Here is a 20,792-nt window from a genome sequence, read left to right as displayed (position 1 = left end):
ATGTTTAAAATTAGGTTCATCCATTTAAATTTCAATTAATAAAATAAAATGCCAGAACACTTACAGGTTGGTAGTCAGTTCACATAAAGGCTTATCACTGACCCTTCCCTGCTGGTGAACTCTTGTTTATCCCACTGGGTTTGAGCTTATAAGCTCCTCCTGTCACTTTGGATGCAGATTAATAGACATGAAACTGCTTCCATGAGAGAATTTATGATGTATTTTTCAAGACTGCATGGTGGTGAAAGGTAAGGATTGCCTAACATTACATTTAGCTCAAGTCCAGGGCTTTGTTTTATTTGGGCCAGCTGCCTGATTTCTTTTTCAGGTCCATCTTTATTACTTTTCCAAAATAAAATTTGGACCTTGGAGTGTCTTGGGTAATGGATTTTCCATTGTAACACACCAACTGTGTAAACCACTGCTGGCCCACAGGCTGGGAGCTTAAAAAAATTACTACTGAACAGGAAAATAAGATTATACTGAAACTGACTATATTACTTAGAGCACTTGAATTTATTTCTGTTGGCCAATGATGTTCTTTTTCATGAAACATCTCATTCCTGTGACAGTGGTCCAGGGTGGAAAGGCTAGGAAAAATAGTGTAGATCCCACATACCTCTTTTAGCAGAGCAGGAAAGAACCTGCAAACAGATTCTAGGACGCTAGGCTCAGTTCAACCCCTACCCAGGTGGCCACGTGGGCAAGCCACTTGACCTGACATTCAGTTCCCTTGTCAAGTTAAGATAAAACATATGTTCAGTATAGAATACTGGGGATGAGACATTTTTAAAGATGACTAATATACTTGACTGTTCGGGCACCTTTCCTGAGACCAAGCTAAGAGTAAAACCTACACGGCACCCCTGACCCCATCTCCTTCTTATAGAAAAATGAGGTAGACAAAGACCAGAGAAGTGCTCATAGATGGCAAAGATAAATGTAAATTCTACTTGACCCTAAGCTTGGAGAAAATGAACTTGGACAAATGTCATTTATAATCAACATTCACAGCTTTTATTTTTAATAAGCAATAAGTTCATGTATTCATAAATCTTGAGTTATCAAACACGAAAACCAACAACATTCCCGTTGTACTTACTGCAAGTATATTTCATACCTGAATCCTCTTTGCTTTCATCCTCAGTGATCAAGAATCCCATGTGATAATTTCCCACCTGTTGCAAGTAACTTTTTTCTAATTCACAAACTGGTGGATAATGGGTGACAAACAGGGTTAAGGATTTCACCTAAAGCAGTAAGAAGACATGACAAACGTTATTTTATTTTTATATTTATTTATTTTTAAAGATTTTATTTATTTGTAAGAGACAGAGAGAGAGAACATTAGTAGGGAGAGCGACAGGCAGAGGGAGAAGCAGACTTCCCGATGAGCAGGGAGCCGGATTCGGAACTAGATCCCAGGACCCTGCAGTCACGACCTGAGCTGAAGGCAGATGCTTAACCAACTGAGCCACCCAGACGTCCCTGTTATTTTATTTTTAAATTTTACCTTAAACTTTTCTCCAATTTTGTTTTGAAAAAGTTCAAACCTTTATAAACATTTTAAGAAAAGTACAATGAACATTGCTATATTCTTTTCCTAGACAACCGTTTTTTGGTTCAATTTTATACATATAATATATAAATATATATAAATATTTTATATTTGGTTTCCATTTTATATTTTATATTTGGTTTGCATTTTGCCATAAACACACACACACACACACACACACTTTTTTTCCTGAAACATTTGAGACTTGCAGACATGACACTTCATCCCTAAATACCTAAAACTCTATCTTTTAAGAACAAAAGCATTCTCATATTAATCAGATAAAATTATTAAACTTGAGAAATTTAACACTGATATATTATTATTACCTAACATTAGTCCACAAATTTCCTTAACTGTCCCAGTAATACTCTATAAAGTTTCTCTATATTAAAAAAAAAATTCAAGGATCATGCATGCCACGCACCTCATCATGTCTCTTTAGTCTCCATCAATCTAGAAGAGTTCCCAGCCTCCTTTTTACGTCTTTTATGACATTAATGTTCTTGAAATATCTAAGAGTTTCTTATCATGTTTTGTATAATGTCCCTCAATTTGGATTTGGCTGATTTTTTTCTCCAAATAAGCTTAAACCTTACTGGCAGAAATATTACATATTTATGGAGGTGCCATACTCTTTTCAGTACATCATATCAGGAGCCACATGATATCAATTTGGCCCACTATCGGAGATGCTAAATTTGCTTATTTGGTTTAAGTGAGTGCCCAGAAGGTTTCTCTACTATACCGACACCTTTCCCCTTTGTAATTAATGTCTTCTGGAGTAATACTTTGAGATTGTGTGAATATCCTTTTTTCCAACAATCTTTCATCTCAAAGTTTTGCCATCTATGGATCATTGTTGCCCGATGATGCGGTGACTAGTAAATGCTGATTTTAAAAAATTCTCTCTGTATTTATTAGTTGGCATTCTGTAAAGAGCTTTCTTTTCTCCCTACCCTACCTCTGCCATTTTGAAATTTATTTTTGTTTTGTTAGTACTCATATGCATTTATGGATTCCTTAATAAGCATTATTTTAAAGTATACATTATTATGTATTTTTGGAATCCCTTATTTCTTAAATCTTAAAAGAAGCTAACACCAAATCTTGATCTAAAAATTGGCAGAAGAGGCGCCTGGGTGCTCAGTCAGTTAAACAGCCAACTCTTGATTCTGGTTCAGGTCACGATGTCAGGGTCCTGGGATCAAGTCCCACAATGAGCTCTGTGCTTAGCAGGGAGTCTGCTTGGGGAGTCTCTCTCTGCCCCCACCCCACCGTTCACACATTCTCTCTCTCTTTCTCAAATAAATAAATAATCTTTTTTAAAAAAAGAAAAAATCAGCAGAAGGGGGTGATTAAATCAAAGAACTTCAGTTTTGATTCATCTGCCATTCACCTCATTAAAAGAGAGAACATGTGCCTTCTCTCTTATAACAATTACAATAAACCTATTAAGGCAAGATTTCTTTGATGAGCTGCTCTTAGAATCTGCCCCAAAGTATCCGTGGACCAGCTGTCTCCATGATGCCCCTTCCCTGAGGTGACATGCATTTGCTGCCAGAAGACCTAAGGGTTTGGGTCATAACACTGCTCTCCTCAAGGCCATTTTCAGCTCGCAGGAGCCACACAGAGCTTCCCCATTCCTCCTCTCTGCTCTCTCTTCCCCATCCCAGCAATCAAAAGACACCAAGAAAATGCAGATTTTCATCCATAAAAAAGGGTAGAGACTCTTTGCTCCTGAAGAATCCTCTTCAGTGACTTACCTCTAACATAAATTTTATCTAAAAATAACACTTTCTTCATTAACATTTAAAACATCAAAAGCTGCTATAGAAGCAATGAAAAGAGAAGTGACAAATTTAATTCTGTCATGATTTGTTCCTGAGGGTTCCTAAAGGGATCTTTAACATATTGCCAAACTGCTTTTGGTAGCCAGCCTCCAACATGGCCTCCCAATGCTCGTGTTCTTGAGCAGCCGCTTCCCACAGTGAATCAAGGCTGGCCCTTGTGCTCAGCAGAAAATGATGGTAGTGACAGTGTGTGGCTTGTGAAGCTAGGTCATAAATGCATAAAATACTCGGGCCACTTGGAGTGGTTCTTCTGAGAGCTGCCAGAAGCCACTCATATTCGAATGGCCCCATGGAGAGAGGTTCACAGAGAAAGGAAATGAGAGCCCTGGGCAACTGCCAGCACTAATTTGCCAGCAGCTAGCGAGCCACATTGGAAAGGGTCCTCAAGCCCCAGTCAGGCCTTCAGATGACTCCCTGACCACAACCTCAGGAGAGAGCCTGAGCCAAAACCACCCAGCTAAGGTGCTCCCAAATTCCTTACCTCCAGACCCCTGAGAGATCTAACAGATGATTACTGCTGTTTTAAGCCACTTAGTCTTGGGATAATTTGTTATGTGTCACAGTAACTGATAAGCACTTGGAGCAATGAAATCAAGCTCAGAGGGGGCTGTCAAATTCAGTCTGTCATGATTCGTTCCTGAAGGTTCTTAAATCAATGTTTAGAATGTGTTTGGGAGGCAGTGACAGGACTTTCCTGAACCTGTGATATGCAGTTTCTACGATAATTAAAGAGATGTTCCTGAGCTCTTCTTGCAAATAAAGAATTTTTTTAAGAAAAATTAAAAGTATTTATTTTAAAGTGGAAAACATGCCACCGTTAACTATGTAATCTAACTAAATGTTCAAACAAAAAACAGGCCCACAGAAGTTTAAAGAAAAGGGGAGTTATTTTTGCATCCTGTGCTGTGCAAAGGAATAGGAGTAAAAAATATGCTTTTACTGGTTATGTAAGGAAGAGAAGAAGAAATGAAAAGGGAGGAAAGACCCACAGGAAAGAATTTAAAAAGCAGAGAACATGGGGTGCCTGGGTGGCTCAGTGGGTTAAGCCGCTGCCTTCGGCTCAGGTCATGATCTCAGGGTCCTGGGATCGAGTCCTGCATCGGGCTCTCTGCTCAGCAGGGAGCCTGCTTCCTCCTCTCTCTCTGCCTGCTTGTGAGCTCTCTGTCAAATAAATAAATAAAATCTTAAAAAAAAAAAAAAAAGCAGAGAACAAAATACTAAAAGAAAAACTGAAGACCAGACAACGTTCCAGACAGGTGCCAAGAAGGAGAGGCAGAAGAGGAGAGACGAGAATGAACAAAGAGAGAGAGCATTAATAAAGGGGGGAGCTTGATGGAGAGGACAAGGATGGAGCATTTAACACAAACAAAACTTCACACCAAGAGGCTCAGACCCGCCCTCTGGAAAAAACAGATATGCATTCAAAGAGTGAAAGAAAGACACAAAGACATGAGATTAAAGGTCTTCTACCAAGGTCCTGTAGGATATTGCTCAAAAAAGGATTTCAAAAAAAAAAAAAAAAAAAAAAAAAAAAAAGGATTTCATAGGTTAAAATGGCTCTATCTCCTTTTTGTTCTTTCCTTAAGGACTGGGTTGCAAGTTGGGGGGGAGTGTCCCTGCTTTTAATTCAGAGTTTGCCAAGGATAATGAGAAACAGTTCTGGGGGGAAATACTGCCAGAGAGGCCTTTATCCTACTGACCAGGTTTACTCTGTTTCAGCAAAAGCAAAGAAGACACATCAAAGAATTATAGACATGATGTAGGGCCAATGCATCTAAGTTCAATGTAGAGTGTTTTAATGGCCAATTGCAGGTACAGGGTCACTTATAATAAAGATCATTTTTTAAAAACAGATTTTAATTATTTATTTGACACAGAAAGAAACAGAGACAGTAAGAGAGGGAACACAAGCAGGGGAAGTGGGAGAGGGAGAAGCAGGCTTCCTGCTGAGCAGAGAGCCTGACTCGGGGCTCGATCCCAGGACCCCAGGATCATGACCTGAGCTGAAGGCAGCCACGTAACAACTGAGCCACCCAGGCATCCCTGATCATTTTGAATATTTAGAAGCTGACCAGAAAAACAATTTATATGCTATGCACCATTCACATACAAAAAGCTGTGCAAGATACTCACATCTCTAATAAAATGCTCAAGTGTAGCATAAGCAATGGCGATTCCATCATGGGTGCTTGTCCCTCTTCCCAATTCATCCAAGATAACCAAGGACTGGGATGTTGCTTGCCTTATTATTTCTGCAGTGTCAGTCAGCTCTTCCATAAAGGTACTCTGTCCTTTATATATATTATCTGCCGCTCCCATCCTACAAATAAGATGAAGACACCTTGATTTTTCCTCTGAATTTTATTATTAGGAAGCCAAGTATTACTTTATGAAAAATAAAGGATCCCTGAGGGTCTATATACTGTACCAATAACAGCTGAAATCAGCTTTTTGTATGTTGGATATAAAAGAGTGCCTAACGTCAAAGTGCACCCTGTAGAAACATTGTGGATAGAGCCTGAGGTACAGGACAGAGCTCCCAAAAAGTAGGGAAACTCTGACCCTACTTTCTGGGCAATCATCCCAAACCAAAGTTTTGGTATTCCAACAAGGGAAGATAATGCTTCTCTGTGTCGTTGTGTTTAAAAATCCATGAGTACTAGAAAATTACAGAATTAAAGGGTTTTTTCCCTAGTATTTCCTTAACAAGATTCCACAGTGTTTTACAAATTACAGTACAACCTTGAAATAATTTATTTATATAAGCTAAAACTTTTTATTAGGATGAAAGATGTTTAGTAATCTCAGACACCTGAAACAGGTTCCTAAAGTGGACTTCATGGAACACAGTTCTTAGAGATGTCAAGAAATGGGTGCAAAAGATGTAAGGGTTTCTTTCCTATAAGATTTCCACCATCCTTTAATATTATACTGCACATTGTGTATTTTCTAGAGAAGGATCTACTATACAGCATTTCTCTAACTCATTTCACTGTGGACCCCTAAAACTCCCAGAGCACCTCGTGGCAATAATGGTCTACAGAACATATTTGGGGAAATGTCTATTTAGTCTAAAAGGATTCTGGGAGAAAAAAAAGTGTATGTGGGGGAGAATCATTGAGCAATACTCACTCAAGGTCATGTAGTTAATAGCAAAACTCAGAATTCAGGTTTTCGACCCACTAACCAGCTTTGTGAGTTCTGGTTAACTATTTTCTTAGCAAAATACCTTCATCAATGTAGTTTTTCTCCAATAGTTCACATGTGACCTACAGCAGCATAATGTACCTTCTCTTTCTAGAGAATGTCATGGTGAAATCCAGCCTTAACCATCTCTGGGCTGGAGCCTTGTACTGGGCAGGGAAGATGGAGTACATTGTTTTTCCTACAGATTGGCAGACCCTTAAGGAGAACTACTCCAGGAATAAGTGCCATTTAGAAACTGTATGTAACTCCATCTAGGATAACTCTACCATAGATAGGGTTATATAGAAACATCCATACAGGGCACCTGGGTGGCTCAGTTGGTTAAGCAACTGCCTTCAGCTCAGGTCATGATCCTGGAGTCCCGGGATCAAGTCCCGCATCGGCCTCCCAGCTCCATGGGGAGTCTGCTTCTCTCTCTGACCTTCTCCCCTCTCATGCTCTCTCTCTCTCTCAAATAAATAAATAAAATCTTTAAAAAAATAAAAAAAAGAAAAATATACATATATATTTATATATTTATATAACATATATGGTTTATATATATGGTATATATATAATATATATATATATATATATAGAAAGTGCTTTAATTTTATCCATTTTAAAATCAGTAACAATAAAATAGAACTTTTGAAATGTTGCTAACTTACGAGCATTTTGGTTACTTCCTTAAAGTTCAAACTCTGTTATTTATATCAATTTTCAATGTTTAATAATATTTCTCCCCACCACAAAGGTTAAACTTTTCTATCTCTGAAACCACTCAACTCTCCAGAATTGTAATGTTTGACCCCATTTAACACAGTTGCTTTTTCTCCCTATATGTTGCAAGCTGACAAAAAGAATGAACCTTTGGCTGATAACAAAGTGCTCTGATAAGGCCAACGTGGGGGGTGGCTTTGATTCTCAAGAATTAGAGTAACAAGCAAGCACTAAGATTTTCATACAATATTTTAAGTATTATACTTAAGTGTTTTCTAGAAACAGTAGGGTAACAAAGGGGTCTGGCTAGAAGTTTCCTGAACTGTAGGATGCTCCTGGGAAGTTATTTTTAGGCAGATACATACACATATAAAACATTTAGTATGTGACAAGGGAGAGATTTTTTTTTTTCTTCCATAAAAGGGAGAGATTTTTAATGAGGAAGGGAGGAAAGGATGAATGATCAATCCACAAAAAAAAAAATGCCAGCTAGGTGGTTATTTTGAAAACAAAATAAAACAAAACAAAACAAAAGAGATGTGCCCCTACTCAAACCATATTCCAAAATAAATTTATGTAAAAGAAGAAACCATAAACATACCAAGAGGTATAAATGAAATTTAATCTCTGGATAGGTAGATGGGTGGCTTTATAAACTTAGCACCAAAACATGTGTACAGCAAAAAACACATAGGAAAAAGTTAAAAGCAAACCGTAAATGGACACAAATATTTGCAACATGTATAAAAAAGGGTTAATATTCCTAAAACAAATACTCTCATAAAGCAAAACAAAATGGTGAACATTTCAACAGAGGCAGGCAAAGGACAGGAAGAGTCAATTCACACACACAAAAACTCATGAAAATATTCACATATTATGCAAGTTCAACAGGAATAAAATGCCATTTTATATACATCAATTAGCAAAGAGATGAAAAGGAACAATGACATCTACCACTATTGAGAGTGTAGGGAAAAGGGTATTCTTATGTGAGACTGAGACTTGTTACAATCTCCCAAAACGCAATTTAGTGATGTCTGTCAGAAGTCTTTCACAACCCATAAATTTCACTCCAGAAATTAACACTATGGAAATTATTGCAGAGGTATGAAAAATGCATGTACAAATATATTCCTTAATGTTATCCAGTGAAAACCTGGAAAAATCAAATGCCTAAAGGAAAAAAAAGAGCAGTAATAGTAGGATGGAAAACTCTGCAGCCAGTAGAAGTGGCATGTTTGAACTTAGGACGTTGGAAAATGGTCACAACATATCTTATGTGAAAACACGAGGTCACCAGAAAGTGTCTAGAGTTAGTGGAGGGATCCGTGAGGGCAAGAGGCCTGTCCAGCTGCTGAGGGAGCATAGGCCGGTGCTAAGAACATCTTTAGCAGTGTTCCATACAGACACAAGGACAGCACCCAAAATTAAAGAAAAATCAAGGAGAGTTGAGGAAAACTGACAGGAGGATAGAGAAGGACTGAGAACAACCAACAAAACAACTACCACAGAGGAAATGAATAAAAATATAATTCACTAAATAGAGTTAAAACAAACAAAACCTCTATTTGGTGTCCTCAGGGAGATTAGGAACACTGCAGCCTTAAAATAAAATAGCCTACCAAAAAAAGGAACAGCTGGAGAAAACATCTTGTAAATTAAAAATATGATGACTGAAAAAATTCACTGTATAGGCGGGATTAAAATTAGATACTGTGGAGGACCACGGTTTTAATCTGAAAGATAAATTCAAAGAATTCTCTGAGCCCAGTAAACAGATCAAGAAATGAAAAATACACACAAATAATTTTAACACAGTCAGTTTCTGAGGGTTTAAATCCCACCCAATAGGAAGTACAGAAGCCAGACACAAGAAAAGTAGTAATATCATAGAAGAAATAAGACACGCATCTTCAAATGCAAAGTTTCCACAAAATGCCAAGTAAGATTAGTAAGACAAGATTTATATCTAGAAACACACCGGTAAAATCTTAGAAATGACAGAAATTAAAAAAAAAAATCCTAAACACTTCAGAGAGAGAAAAAAAAATTCCTAAGAAAAGGATGAGAATAAGGTGCCACCAAACTTCTCATCTGTAATGAATGCCAAACTAGAAGATAAGGGAGCAATTCCTTTACATTTAGAATCTGGGAGTTTATATCCATTTAACCTTACAAAACAGATATGAAGACAAAATAAAGCTTATCTTAGACTTTCAAGAACTCCGAGTTCTCATGAATAAACTGCTCAAAGAGAGGTAGAGACCAAAAAGGGAAAAAACACGAGATACAGGGAATAGGAGAAGTACAAAAAGCTAGACAGAAATGAGAATTTTAGAGTGCGGTGCTTAGGAGGGGCCCCTCTCACAGTCTAACACCTTAAGGATTACCTACTTTTTAAGCTGTCAAGTGAATGTGGCTGTAACATATACACAAATCCGAATAACATAAATGCTCATTATTGGCTCCTTCCATTTGTAAACTAGCCTGTGAAAAAGAACGAGGTAATTGCAGCAGGACAGAAGTTGAGAGCTTTTGGAAAGGTATAAGTAAGAACAGTTTTAAAAATGAGAAGGCTCGGGGCGCCTGGGTGGCTCAGTGGGTTAAAGCCTCTGCCTTCGGCTCAGGTCATGATCCCAGAGTCCTGGGATCGAGCCCCCACATCGGGCTCTCTGCTCAGCAGGGAGCCTGCTACCTCCTCTCTCTCTGCCTGCCTCCCTGCCTACTTGTGGTCTCTGTCTGTCAAATAAATAAAATCTTAAAAAAAAAAAATGAGAAGGCTCATATAATGATAAATGATTTCTTTGCATTTGTAGCCAGAAGTTCAACAGGTAGTGTTTAAAGCAAATAAATCTATAATTAGATTGAGGACTATTTTATAGACATTGTAAGGTTAACTACCAGTGGAACAAAGGTGGGACCCTTCAGAGCAACTGCTTTGAGTGCACTGGTCTAGGGTTCAGTGCCAGAGGTGCTGGGAGTTTGAGAGGGGGAACCTTTTAGTTTTCAGTTGTATGCTCCCTGTACCATTTGAGCTCCCTTCTATTGTGACCGGGCATTGCTTTTGTAATCATTGTTTTTAATAAAAATGTCATTTTTATTAAATGTCATTTTTATTAAAAACTGTGCAGAAAAAAATATAGAAGATTATCAATGTGGTTAGAGTTATTGTCTCAGGGTGGGAGAATTCCTGGTCATGTGGTGACCCTTTCTCTTCCTCCAAGCCCCTAGCAAAACATCTGGTACAAAGATGGAGAATGATAAAAGAATATTAAATAATGTCTTCTTTCCCAGCTCCAGGGATTAAGCAGGAAATACTGGCCTAACATGGCTGCTAACAAGACTCTATGCTTTTTAAGTGCTCCTTTCATTACTATCATTGAGGTGCCTTTAGAAATTAGTTCAAAATAAAATATAGAGTCAATAATTATAGATAAACATATACATGTAAGTCAGTAATTTAAATTTACATTTAAAGAAGCAAATCACATTTTATACAATAGAGATGTTCAGAAAGGCTGAATTTTAGTCACTAGAGATAGGTGAATTCTTATTTTAGGCCTTAGGCCTTGAAATTGAACTTTCTATACATCTATCACTTGGCATTAAAAAATCAGCTGTCACATTGGAAAAGGAAGTTCTGGCCTAGAAAATGGAGTGAAAACTTTTTAAAAAGTCATGCAATTTATAAATTATGTAATGTAGCCAAATATGGTAGAAAAAGTAACTTGAGGGAAGAGACCAGCGCTCTAGTCCTGGCTTGGCCACTAAGTACCGTGTCATCTTAGCCGAGTTAGGTTACCTTCCTGTGTGGTCCTAAGCTTCGTCATCTGTGAAATGGGGAGACTGGAACAGCTAACCTCTATGGGCCCATCCTCTTCCCAAAGTCCCATGATTTCCATGAATGTGTTCATTTATGCTCATACTAGTACAACAAAAAGTCCGTTAGATTAAGTTTTCAAATCCTGAATATCAATATCAACTTATTTAACTTGGGCAAATCCTTTAATCAAAACTTAACTTTTTAGTTATTCTTCACAGTGGCTGAAGCCCAAATGTGATAACACACGTGAGAAAGAATGAGCATTTTACTGTGTTCTGGGCACCCACCTGAGTGTTATACCTGCATTATTTCACTGATTCCTGACACCACAGGAGATAGACCTTATCCTCATTTACAGATGAGGAAACAGGTTTAGTGACCAAAAGGCCAGTCATTCATGGAGTCAGGATTCAAACCCAGGTCCATCTGATTCCAGAATGTACACTCTGATCTCCTTACTATACATGCTGTCAAAGGTTGGAAGTATGTGTGGTAGACACACAATAAAGTGACCCCAATGAACTCTGCCTTCTGGTATTCACCCCTTGTACGATTCCACCTCCCCTGAGTGTAAGGTGGGACCTGTGACTTGCTTTCAATCAATGGAATACAGCCAAAGTGATGGGATTTTACTCCCTAGATCATATGATGTTATATGAGACTACATCTTGCTAGACCCACACTAGAGACTTTCTCTAATGCTTTGAAGAAGCAAGCTGCCACACTGTGAGAGGGCCATGGGAAAAGGATCTGTGAGTGGTCTCCAGGAGCTGAGAGCAATCCCTAGCCAAAAGCCAACCAGGGGACTCAGTCCAATCATCTCAAGGTGATGGATTCTGCCAGCAACTTGAATGAGCTTGTAAGTGGATCCATCCCCAGTTCAGCCTCCAGATGAGAACTCTGCACAGGACCCATCGAAACTACAGAAACTCTGAAATAATATGCTGTTTCTTTTAGCTGCTGAGTTTGTGACAGTTTGTTACAAAACATAGAAAACTAATTCAGTACCTTTACTCTGTAAGTATAAAAAATGAGAATGTGGTGTTCTCTTTGGATTTTTCTTGGTCTCTTAATCTACAGTATCCAGTCCTTAGTATGCTCCTTTCAATCCCACTGATGTTTCACTAATTTATATTCATTGATCTGAGTTATTCTGATAACCTTTTCTATCTTCAATTTCTCTAGCAGCTATTCTATTTTTCACCTTACCACCAGACTCCTATTTTAAAATCAACTGAGTCATGTTGGAAATAAGTATAATAAGTCAGCCACAGAAGGACAAATACTGACTCCACTTATGTGAGGTCTCTAAAATAAACAAACTCGGGGTACGGGGGTGGCTCAGTTGGTTAAGTGGCTGCCTTTGGTTCAGGTCATGACCCCAAGGTCCTGGGATCGAGTCCCACATTGGGCTCCCTGCTCAGCGGGGAGTCTGCTTTTCCCTCTGACTCTCCCCCTTCTCGAGCTCTCTCTCTCAAATAAATTAAAAAAAAAAAAAAAAACTTAAAAAAATAAAAATAAAACAAACGAACTCATAGAAATAGAGAAGTAGAATGTGGTTGCCAAGGGCTGGGGTGGGGGTGAGGAAAGAATGGGAGTTGCTAATCCACAGGCATATAGTTCTGATTTTCCAACATGAGTAGGTGCTAGAGATCTGCAGCACAACATTGTTCCTACACTCAACAAAAATGCAACATACACTTAAAAACCTGTTAAGAGGGTAGATCTCATGTTAACTGTATTTATCACAACCAAAGAATTTTGGGGGGATCTATGATAAAAGAAAAATAAGAGGGTGTCTCAAACTGGACAACAGCTTTTTCTGCAATGTCAGTAAAAAGTTGATGTTGCATGAATGCATTTAAAAGTTTATATGTAATGGGGCGCCTGGGTGGCTCAGTGGGTTAAGGCTTCTGCCTTCGGCTCAGGTCATGATCCCAGGGTCCTGGGATCAAGCCCCGCATCGGGCTCTCTGCTCGGCGGGGAGCCTGCTTCCTCCTCTCTCTCTGCCTGCCTCTCTGCCTACTTGTGATCTCTGTCTGTCAAATAAATAAATAAATAAAATCTTAAAAAAAAAAAAGTTTATATGTACTTTTTTCTAATCTTAATACTAATTATGAGTTTAATCACTGACAACTGCAGCATACAGAGACAGAATGAATCCTATCCAAGCGGCAGCAGGACATAAAGGTTGAGTGAGTAGACAAGTTCCAGAGCACTGTGCTTCAGCTTCCCCATCTATAAGCAGTGACAATAGTATTGCCTGCTTTTCTACTTCTTACGAAGGTTATGAGAAATAAATAAGTTAATTTCTTAATTTTTTAAAAACAAAACAACATATAATGGTTTCTTAATGCCTGGAAAACGAAACCCTAAATTCCTAGCATGGTTTATAGGCCTTCTGAGTCTCTGTCCTTAAACCTCTCTCCAATCTCTTCTCCTTCTACCCAACCCAAATGAGTCAAGAGCGAACAACAACGTGAGTGTCCAAACTTAAAGTTAACAAAGGACTGACTGATCATTTGTGGCAAGAGTTGCAAGGGATGAAAGGTTTTAAATTTATGTTCTCCTTTGTACTTCCGTATAAATTACAGTTATCCTTGTCCACTGTTGCTGAGTTTATTCTAAAATTATAACGTACAAATCTAAGGAACATAAGAGAAACTTAAGTTTTTAATGAATATAAAAATTAATGTTTAATATTTTCATGGAAAGCTTATTGCCATAACATGGTACCTGGTAATTAAAAACTAGCATGCAATCTCAACAGTATTCACTTGCATTTTCCATTCAGTTTAAAGACACTGCATTGAAAAGAATAAGTCCAATTTTCACTTTTCACGATAACCTATTTAATGTAAAAATGCTTTTCCTATGCCAAATTTTTAGTGGTAAAGTCAAATTCATACTGATGAAGTATAATTTTTAAAAATGCTATTTACTTTCTGCTTCTCCAAACTATCCTTGCTAACGTCTTCAAGGCCTTCCTGACAAGACTGACAGATCACCCATTCTCCATCCTGACCTTGTTAGATTTTGTCACTGATGGTGACCAGCTGTTCTCTAATGATCTTAGCATCAAGCCTAGATAGACTCTCAGTCATCTCAGACCCCACGGTGAACATGGAAGTCCAATGTGGCCTCGATCCCATGACCATGAGATCATGACCTGAGCCGAAATCAGGAGTCAGACGCTTACCTGACTGAGCCACAACATGCTTCACGGTATTATTGGGTTTCTGCCCTTAAGGTCAACAGACCAGATTTGAGGGCGTCCTAGATGTAGTTTTATTATGCAATGTTCCTAACTACCATTAGGCCACTGATTTTCAGTATCTTTTTAGCTGTTAAATCCCTTGCTCAAATGAAATTTCACAGAGAAACTCACTACAGATTAGATAAAAGGCATGCTCATTTGGTCCCGACATAGTCCTGGAAGGCCCCCTCTCCTCATCTGGAGGGGGCTCTGGGGTGCTCTCAAGACCCTGTACAACAGCTTGAAAGCCATCGCCTCAGCAGGCAACACTTTTTCTATTACAATTATATTTTTCCACAGCACATGATGAGAAAGGAACAGTGGTGCCCGGCAGACACTGAAGACAGACCAGCTTGCTAACCAGTCACTGAGGAGAATAGGGAAGCATGAGCTTCTGACTGTGGGAAATGTTTACTGATAAAATATTTTCTGCTAACTACCCTTAAGGAATATAGTTTATTTTTCCAATAAATTTCAGCAGTATAGTTATTTTGATGGACACAGAATTTTATAACTAAACACATTTTCCTTTTCGCCTTGGTTACTAAAAACTGAGTAACATCTTATAATAACAAACAGCAAATCTCACTTTATTTTTCTATCCTTACTATCTTATGTTTCTCTCCTTATGTTCTCTTTATTCCAGGATCTTTAGATACCATTCAACTTTCCTATTATCTTGCTAACTTGTACATATTCCAGAAAAGCACCAAAAATAAGTTTTTGAAGACATTATAAATTAGTATATTTTTTATAAGTTTTTATTACTTCAACAAGCACTTTACAAGACACAATACTGGACAATGATTCTGAAGTTTTTCAAATGTTAAAATATGTTAGAAATTTAAGGACTTCTAGAACACATGTCATTATTATTCTGTCTGTATTTATATTCAAAAGTAGTAAAAAAAATGCATTCTTTAGGTTTCGTCTTAGAGTTAGTTTGCTCTGAGTACACAGGTTATAGTTATGTGATTAAGAAAAAAAATCACTCTGATATTTTTAGGAGTGGCGGTTGACTAATCTTTCTAATCCCCTACTCCCTCCTCGCCTATAACCCTTAAATAGGTCAACAAAGCTTAATAAAGCACTAATGGAGAAAAGAAATTGATAGTTTCTAAGATCAGTTTCTAAAATAAAGAACAGTTACACGAAAATTTGAAAAAGTTTGTTTTTATGAGATCTTGATATTTTGAGGTAACATTCTGGATGCTTTTCAATTGTAGCTAACAGGGTGGGCCTCTGTCCCCTCAAATCACAATTTCCAGGTCTTACACAAGGAAAATGCTAGCATGAGGGAAAAGTGCTGTAATTAACAAAGAAAAACAGTTTTTCTTATTGAATGATCAATACTGGAGCTCAAATATAAAAATCATTTTTATAAAAATATAAAAATATAAGAATAGAGGCAACAATTATTATATTTGGATTTTGGGACATATTTGAGTGCTTCAAAAATTGTGGTAAAAAATATATAAATAAAGTTTACCACTTACCATTTTTCAGGTACACAATTCAGTGGCATTAATAAGCACATTCAAATGTTGTGCAACCATCACCACCATCCATTACTAGATCTTTTCATCCCAAAAAAGAAATTCTGTACTCATTAAAAAACAAAACTCGCTATTCTCTCCTTCCCGCCAGCCCATGGTAACCTCTATTCTATTTTCTGTCCTTATGAATTTGCCTATTCTAGCTTCCTCATGTAAGTGGAATGCCTTATTTGTCCTCCAAGTGCTCTGTATAGGAGGAGGACTTTTGTGTTAGCTTATTTTGCCTTCTTTTTGAAATTAAAGATGTTTTCCTATTTACTTCACTTTGCTACAAAGTTAACAGAATTCTGTAGAGTATACATGTCAAAGCTTCTTATTTTTTGAGTATTATATAAATGTACACAAGCAAAATAATCTCCTAAATAAATAAATCTCTAACTTTGGAGAAGGATGGTATAAGAAAAATTTAAAAATTACAGTCCAAGAAAAGAAAAAGCCATAAAAGGATAGCAATTACTACAAGATGTGTAGATACTGGATAGGACTTAAAAGGCATTAAAAAAAAAAAAATCTGTGTTGCATTTAATTAAAACATAAACATTAACCCAGAAATGGAATGGAGTCACCAATGATTTACCACTACATTGTATGCATTTTTAAAAGAGCCCAAAAAGGCAAATACCTAAATAACGATTTCCAGGTGGTAGAATTGCAGGTGATTTAAATTTCCTCCTTTTTTTGAGCTTTTATATTTTTAAATCTTGCACAGTGAACAAGCATTCCAGGGTAATTAGAAAACATGTTATTTTTAAAAATCACAAATGATACATTTAAGAACACTTTATTGTATCATTACTTTAAGACAAGGGAAAAAGAAAGTAATTACCAGGTTAAAGAAGCAGCTTTCTTCTAGCAACATCGAAAACACTTGATTAGCAGCAATAAAATTATTACAAAAGACAAGAAAAGTTTTTCTTTCATATAATTGTTTCTACTAACAGTTGCAATCACATGACACTACAGTATTTAAAATTAATTTATAAAAGTTGTAACACTGAACTGCATATATATATATATATATATATGTATATATATATATATAACCAAGCAAAAAATACTGTTAGCAAGCTTTCAATTTCAATGGAAATGTTGTTGAGAATCAAGACAGTAAGCCAGGAAATGTTGTTGAGAATCAAGACAGTATGCCAAAACTTGTGTTGGCTCTCATGAAACTACGTTCACTGGAAACATCTACAAACAGGCAGGCCACTTATGAAGGACAGGGGCATTTTCCTATCAAAGGGAACCCAGGATGTGCTGACTGGGCAAACTATTCTCTAACACCTCTACTAGTCTGCTCTGTGGGAAAGTCCCAAGAATTTCCAAGGATAATAATGAAGAGAGCAAATGTTCTTTTCCAACCTTAACTGCATATGTTAAAGCCACAAATAATCAAGGCCATCAAAAGAAAGACAAGATCAATCACTCGTCAGGAATAAGATTAATCAGATTAATTAATTACTCAAATTAATTAATAAGATTAATAGAGGGGAACCTGACACAACCAGAGGGATGCTTCCTTATAATTAAACACTCATTATGAGCTCAGGCAGACAAAAATCACAATCTCTCTGATTCTGTTGTTCTCTGCAAAATTTCGGGAGTGGAAATTGAACAATGGCTCCTAAATCTGAATACGTTTCAGGGTCACTTGCAGAGGTTCTTAAATACAGAGTCTAAGAGTCTCCTCCATCACACCAATTACAACACTATATCCAGGGCATCTGTGTTGAAGGGAACTGCCTGGGCTCTGCATTTCAAACCAAACCAAGTCCTCAGGTGACTGAAGTATTAAATTCACACAACCACTTCTTATCAAAAGATGAAGTGAGGCATCTCCTGTTTGGCAAACACAGCTGTGGGAACTAAATAAACAATAGAGATATTAATAGGCAACACTTCTGATGCCAATAGAATTCTTAACAGCCTACTCATTTAGGAAAATATCACTTATCATGCGGTTTTTAGTGCTGGTATTTACTACCAACTGGAAAACATACACTGATTCAAGATGTTCTCTTTCTGCCCAAGGAGGATATATACATACATATATAAAATATATATATATTAAACATATATATTAGAATATATACACATACAAGTATACATAAATATATATCATATATATTTAATAGAGTACAAATACTCCACAGTAGGTGTTCAATCAGTATTCGCTGAATTAAACTAGACTGGGCAAACAAATCAGTAATCATCCACACAGTCAAAAGCAAATATTCAAAATAAGTTAAGCATTTGAATGCCTATTACGCTCCAATTCTCTCTTAAAATAAGCACACTGTTGCCATTTTGAGTACACAGTTCCTGAAGTGAGGAGCCGAAACAGAGTTTACTTGGGTAACATGGCAAGAAAATTATTAACCAAGGGCCATTTAACGTAAATACCACTTTCTACCAACATTTAATTGACATAAATTATGCTGACAGAAGCCAATTGTTTTGCTTTTTTCAGGCCACATTTAATTCACTGCTTTTCTAAAACTTAATTAGCAAGTCTAAAAAGGTAAATGAGGTTTAAGTTTGCATTTATCAGGATAATAAACAACAGATCTTATATTCTGGTGATGCACTCAAACATGTTAATGATCCTTAGAAATATGTGTCTAGAAATATTTCACTGATAAATACATATACCACAATATACTGATATAAATATACTAATTAGAGCCACATATATATGTTTGCCAAAATTCTACTTTTTTTTTTTTAAGTTTTATTTATTGATTGATAGAGATCACAAGTAGGCAGAGAGGCAGGCAGAGAAAGAGGGGAAAGCAGGTTCCCTGATGAGCAGAGAGCCGGATATGGGGCTCATTCCTAGGACCCTGGGATCAAGACCTGAGCAGAAGGCAGAGGCTTTAACCCACTGAGCCACCCAGGCGCCCCCAAAATTCTTTTGAAAATAATGTTCTTATTCAGGAATAGGCTTATACAAGGTTACAACATTCAGTAAAAAATATTCCTAAAGCCTGTGTGTTCACAGCTTTTCACACATTCATTTATTCCTCTGACAGCACAGCACAAGGCACAAAGTAGGCACTCAACAAGTATTTACAGAATGCATGAATTTAAACCCGGTATCATAAATGTCCGGTCAATAACACAAAAATAACCCACTTAAAGGTAAAAGTTTGCAGCCAAGTGTTATGCATCTATCTCACTCTGCTAGATTTTCAGTCCTCCTTCCATTGAGTCCAAACAGGATTTGCAATGATTTGAATAACAATATACCTATTATGGAAGAATTACAAAGAATATGAAACTAAGATCATAAGCCATCCAGTAGATCTTCATATTTAAGACAGCACATTTTACAAGAGCTTTGAAAATGCTAATTTTGGGTCTCAGCGATTCCAACTTAATAGGTCTCTGATCAGGGCTTAGAAAGCTTTAAACATTTGAAACAAGTTTCTCTCTGATTCTGATGCAGCTGTTATAAGAACCATATTAGAGAAACAGTCCCATGTATGAGAAGGGGAAAACTAAACTAAATCTGTTTCTGCACCTGAGCCTTGAATTTAGCTCTTGCTTTCCTGGCAGCCAAGACAAAAAGGAATTAAAGAAAGTAACCATCAGCTGATGAGAGGAGGCCTGACAGTTTGTCAGAGCAGGCCAATAAAGTGCTTCAGATCTTTTTGTAAACAGGCAAAGCATGCACAGGGAGGGAAAATAATCCCCTAGCATTAACAAAAAATGACTTCTCAGATGGCACTTCATGTACAAGACTGTAAATTAAAAAAATGAAAATTTACTTACGAGCAATTTGGAAGACTATATAGAAACATCATCAAATGGGTATGTCTAATTTTCTTTTATTTTCTGTATTTATGTCTGAGAGAGAGCGTGTATGCACAGGCGAATACATGCCTGCACGCCTGCGCCAGTGGGGGAGGGGGACGGAAGGAGAGTGAGAGAGAGAACCCTAAGCAGGCTCCACACCCAGTGCGGACGCAGACACCGGATGCAGGGCTAAATCTCATGACTGAGAGATCATGACCTGAGCCAAAATCACGAGTCAGACTCTCAGCTACCCGAACCACCTAGATTCCCCTAATTTAATGTTAAAGCTCAAGTACAAACTTTTACATACTGCTGGCAGCCTCCCTGAAGAACAAGAAAGACACACATTCCTTACACTCCACAGTCCCACTCCTAGATAACAGCTGGGATTCAGAAAACTCGTTCATGTGCACCAGAAGGTATGTGCAAGACAAGTACCAGTACTACCTGCATTTGCAACAAATCTGAATCATGTTAAATATCAATCATGGAAAATGGATAAACTGTGGTAGGTGCATGTACAATGGAATATCCATAATTACAGAAAAATGAGTAAACTGGAATTACATGTATCCATATGGATGAATTTCATAAATACAATATTGGGGGAAAAGCCACTTGCAGAAGAAAACACAGTGTGATAACATACATATAAAGGGTAAGAGCATACCCAATAACTCTGTATGTTCTCAAAAACATACCTATGTAGTAAAAATAGAGACAAATGCATGGGATGACAACTATAGTCAGAAGGGCAGATCCTCTAGATGGGTTGGAAAGGAAAAGAATTAGGGAGAATTGTGGGTTCAATAGTATTGGCCATGTTTTATTTCTTTAGTAGAGTGGCAGTTACCTGGGGCATTGTTATATGTCTGAATTATTTTACAATAAATAAATGAAAATATGAAGGCATACTATCACACCACATTCCAGTAAGGATCTAGGATATAAATGAATGTGGTCCATGAAGACTCCTTTCCAACTGTAAAGGAAGAGAGGGTGAGGACAGAAGAAAAGACAGGGAACAGGATCTTTA

The 20,792-nt window shown here is 37.3% G+C and overlaps 1 protein-coding gene across 2 annotated transcripts in view; it reads right to left on the bottom strand.

Annotated features, from left to right (window-relative positions):
* The window catches only part of MSH3 (mutS homolog 3), a 184,016-nt gene that overhangs the window by 9,185 nt on the left and 154,039 nt on the right, over positions 1 to 20,792 (bottom strand). For both annotated transcript variants that reach the window (XM_047729374.1, XM_047729375.1), the window contains exons 21-22: positions 5,545 to 5,731; positions 1,121 to 1,250 (exon numbers count right to left, since the gene is read on the bottom strand). In XM_047729374.1, coding sequence (XP_047585330.1) covers positions 1,121 to 1,250; positions 5,545 to 5,731 — 317 coding nt within the window. The remainder of the gene's footprint in view (positions 1 to 1,120; positions 1,251 to 5,544; positions 5,732 to 20,792) is intronic.

This window comes from Lutra lutra, chromosome 5 (assembly GCF_902655055.1).
Source record: "Lutra lutra chromosome 5, mLutLut1.2, whole genome shotgun sequence".
In the NCBI taxonomy this organism is placed as follows: Eukaryota; Metazoa; Chordata; class Mammalia; order Carnivora; family Mustelidae; genus Lutra; species Lutra lutra.
Note: the sequence above shows the minus strand (reverse complement) of the source record. Positions and strands in the feature narration are given on the sequence as shown.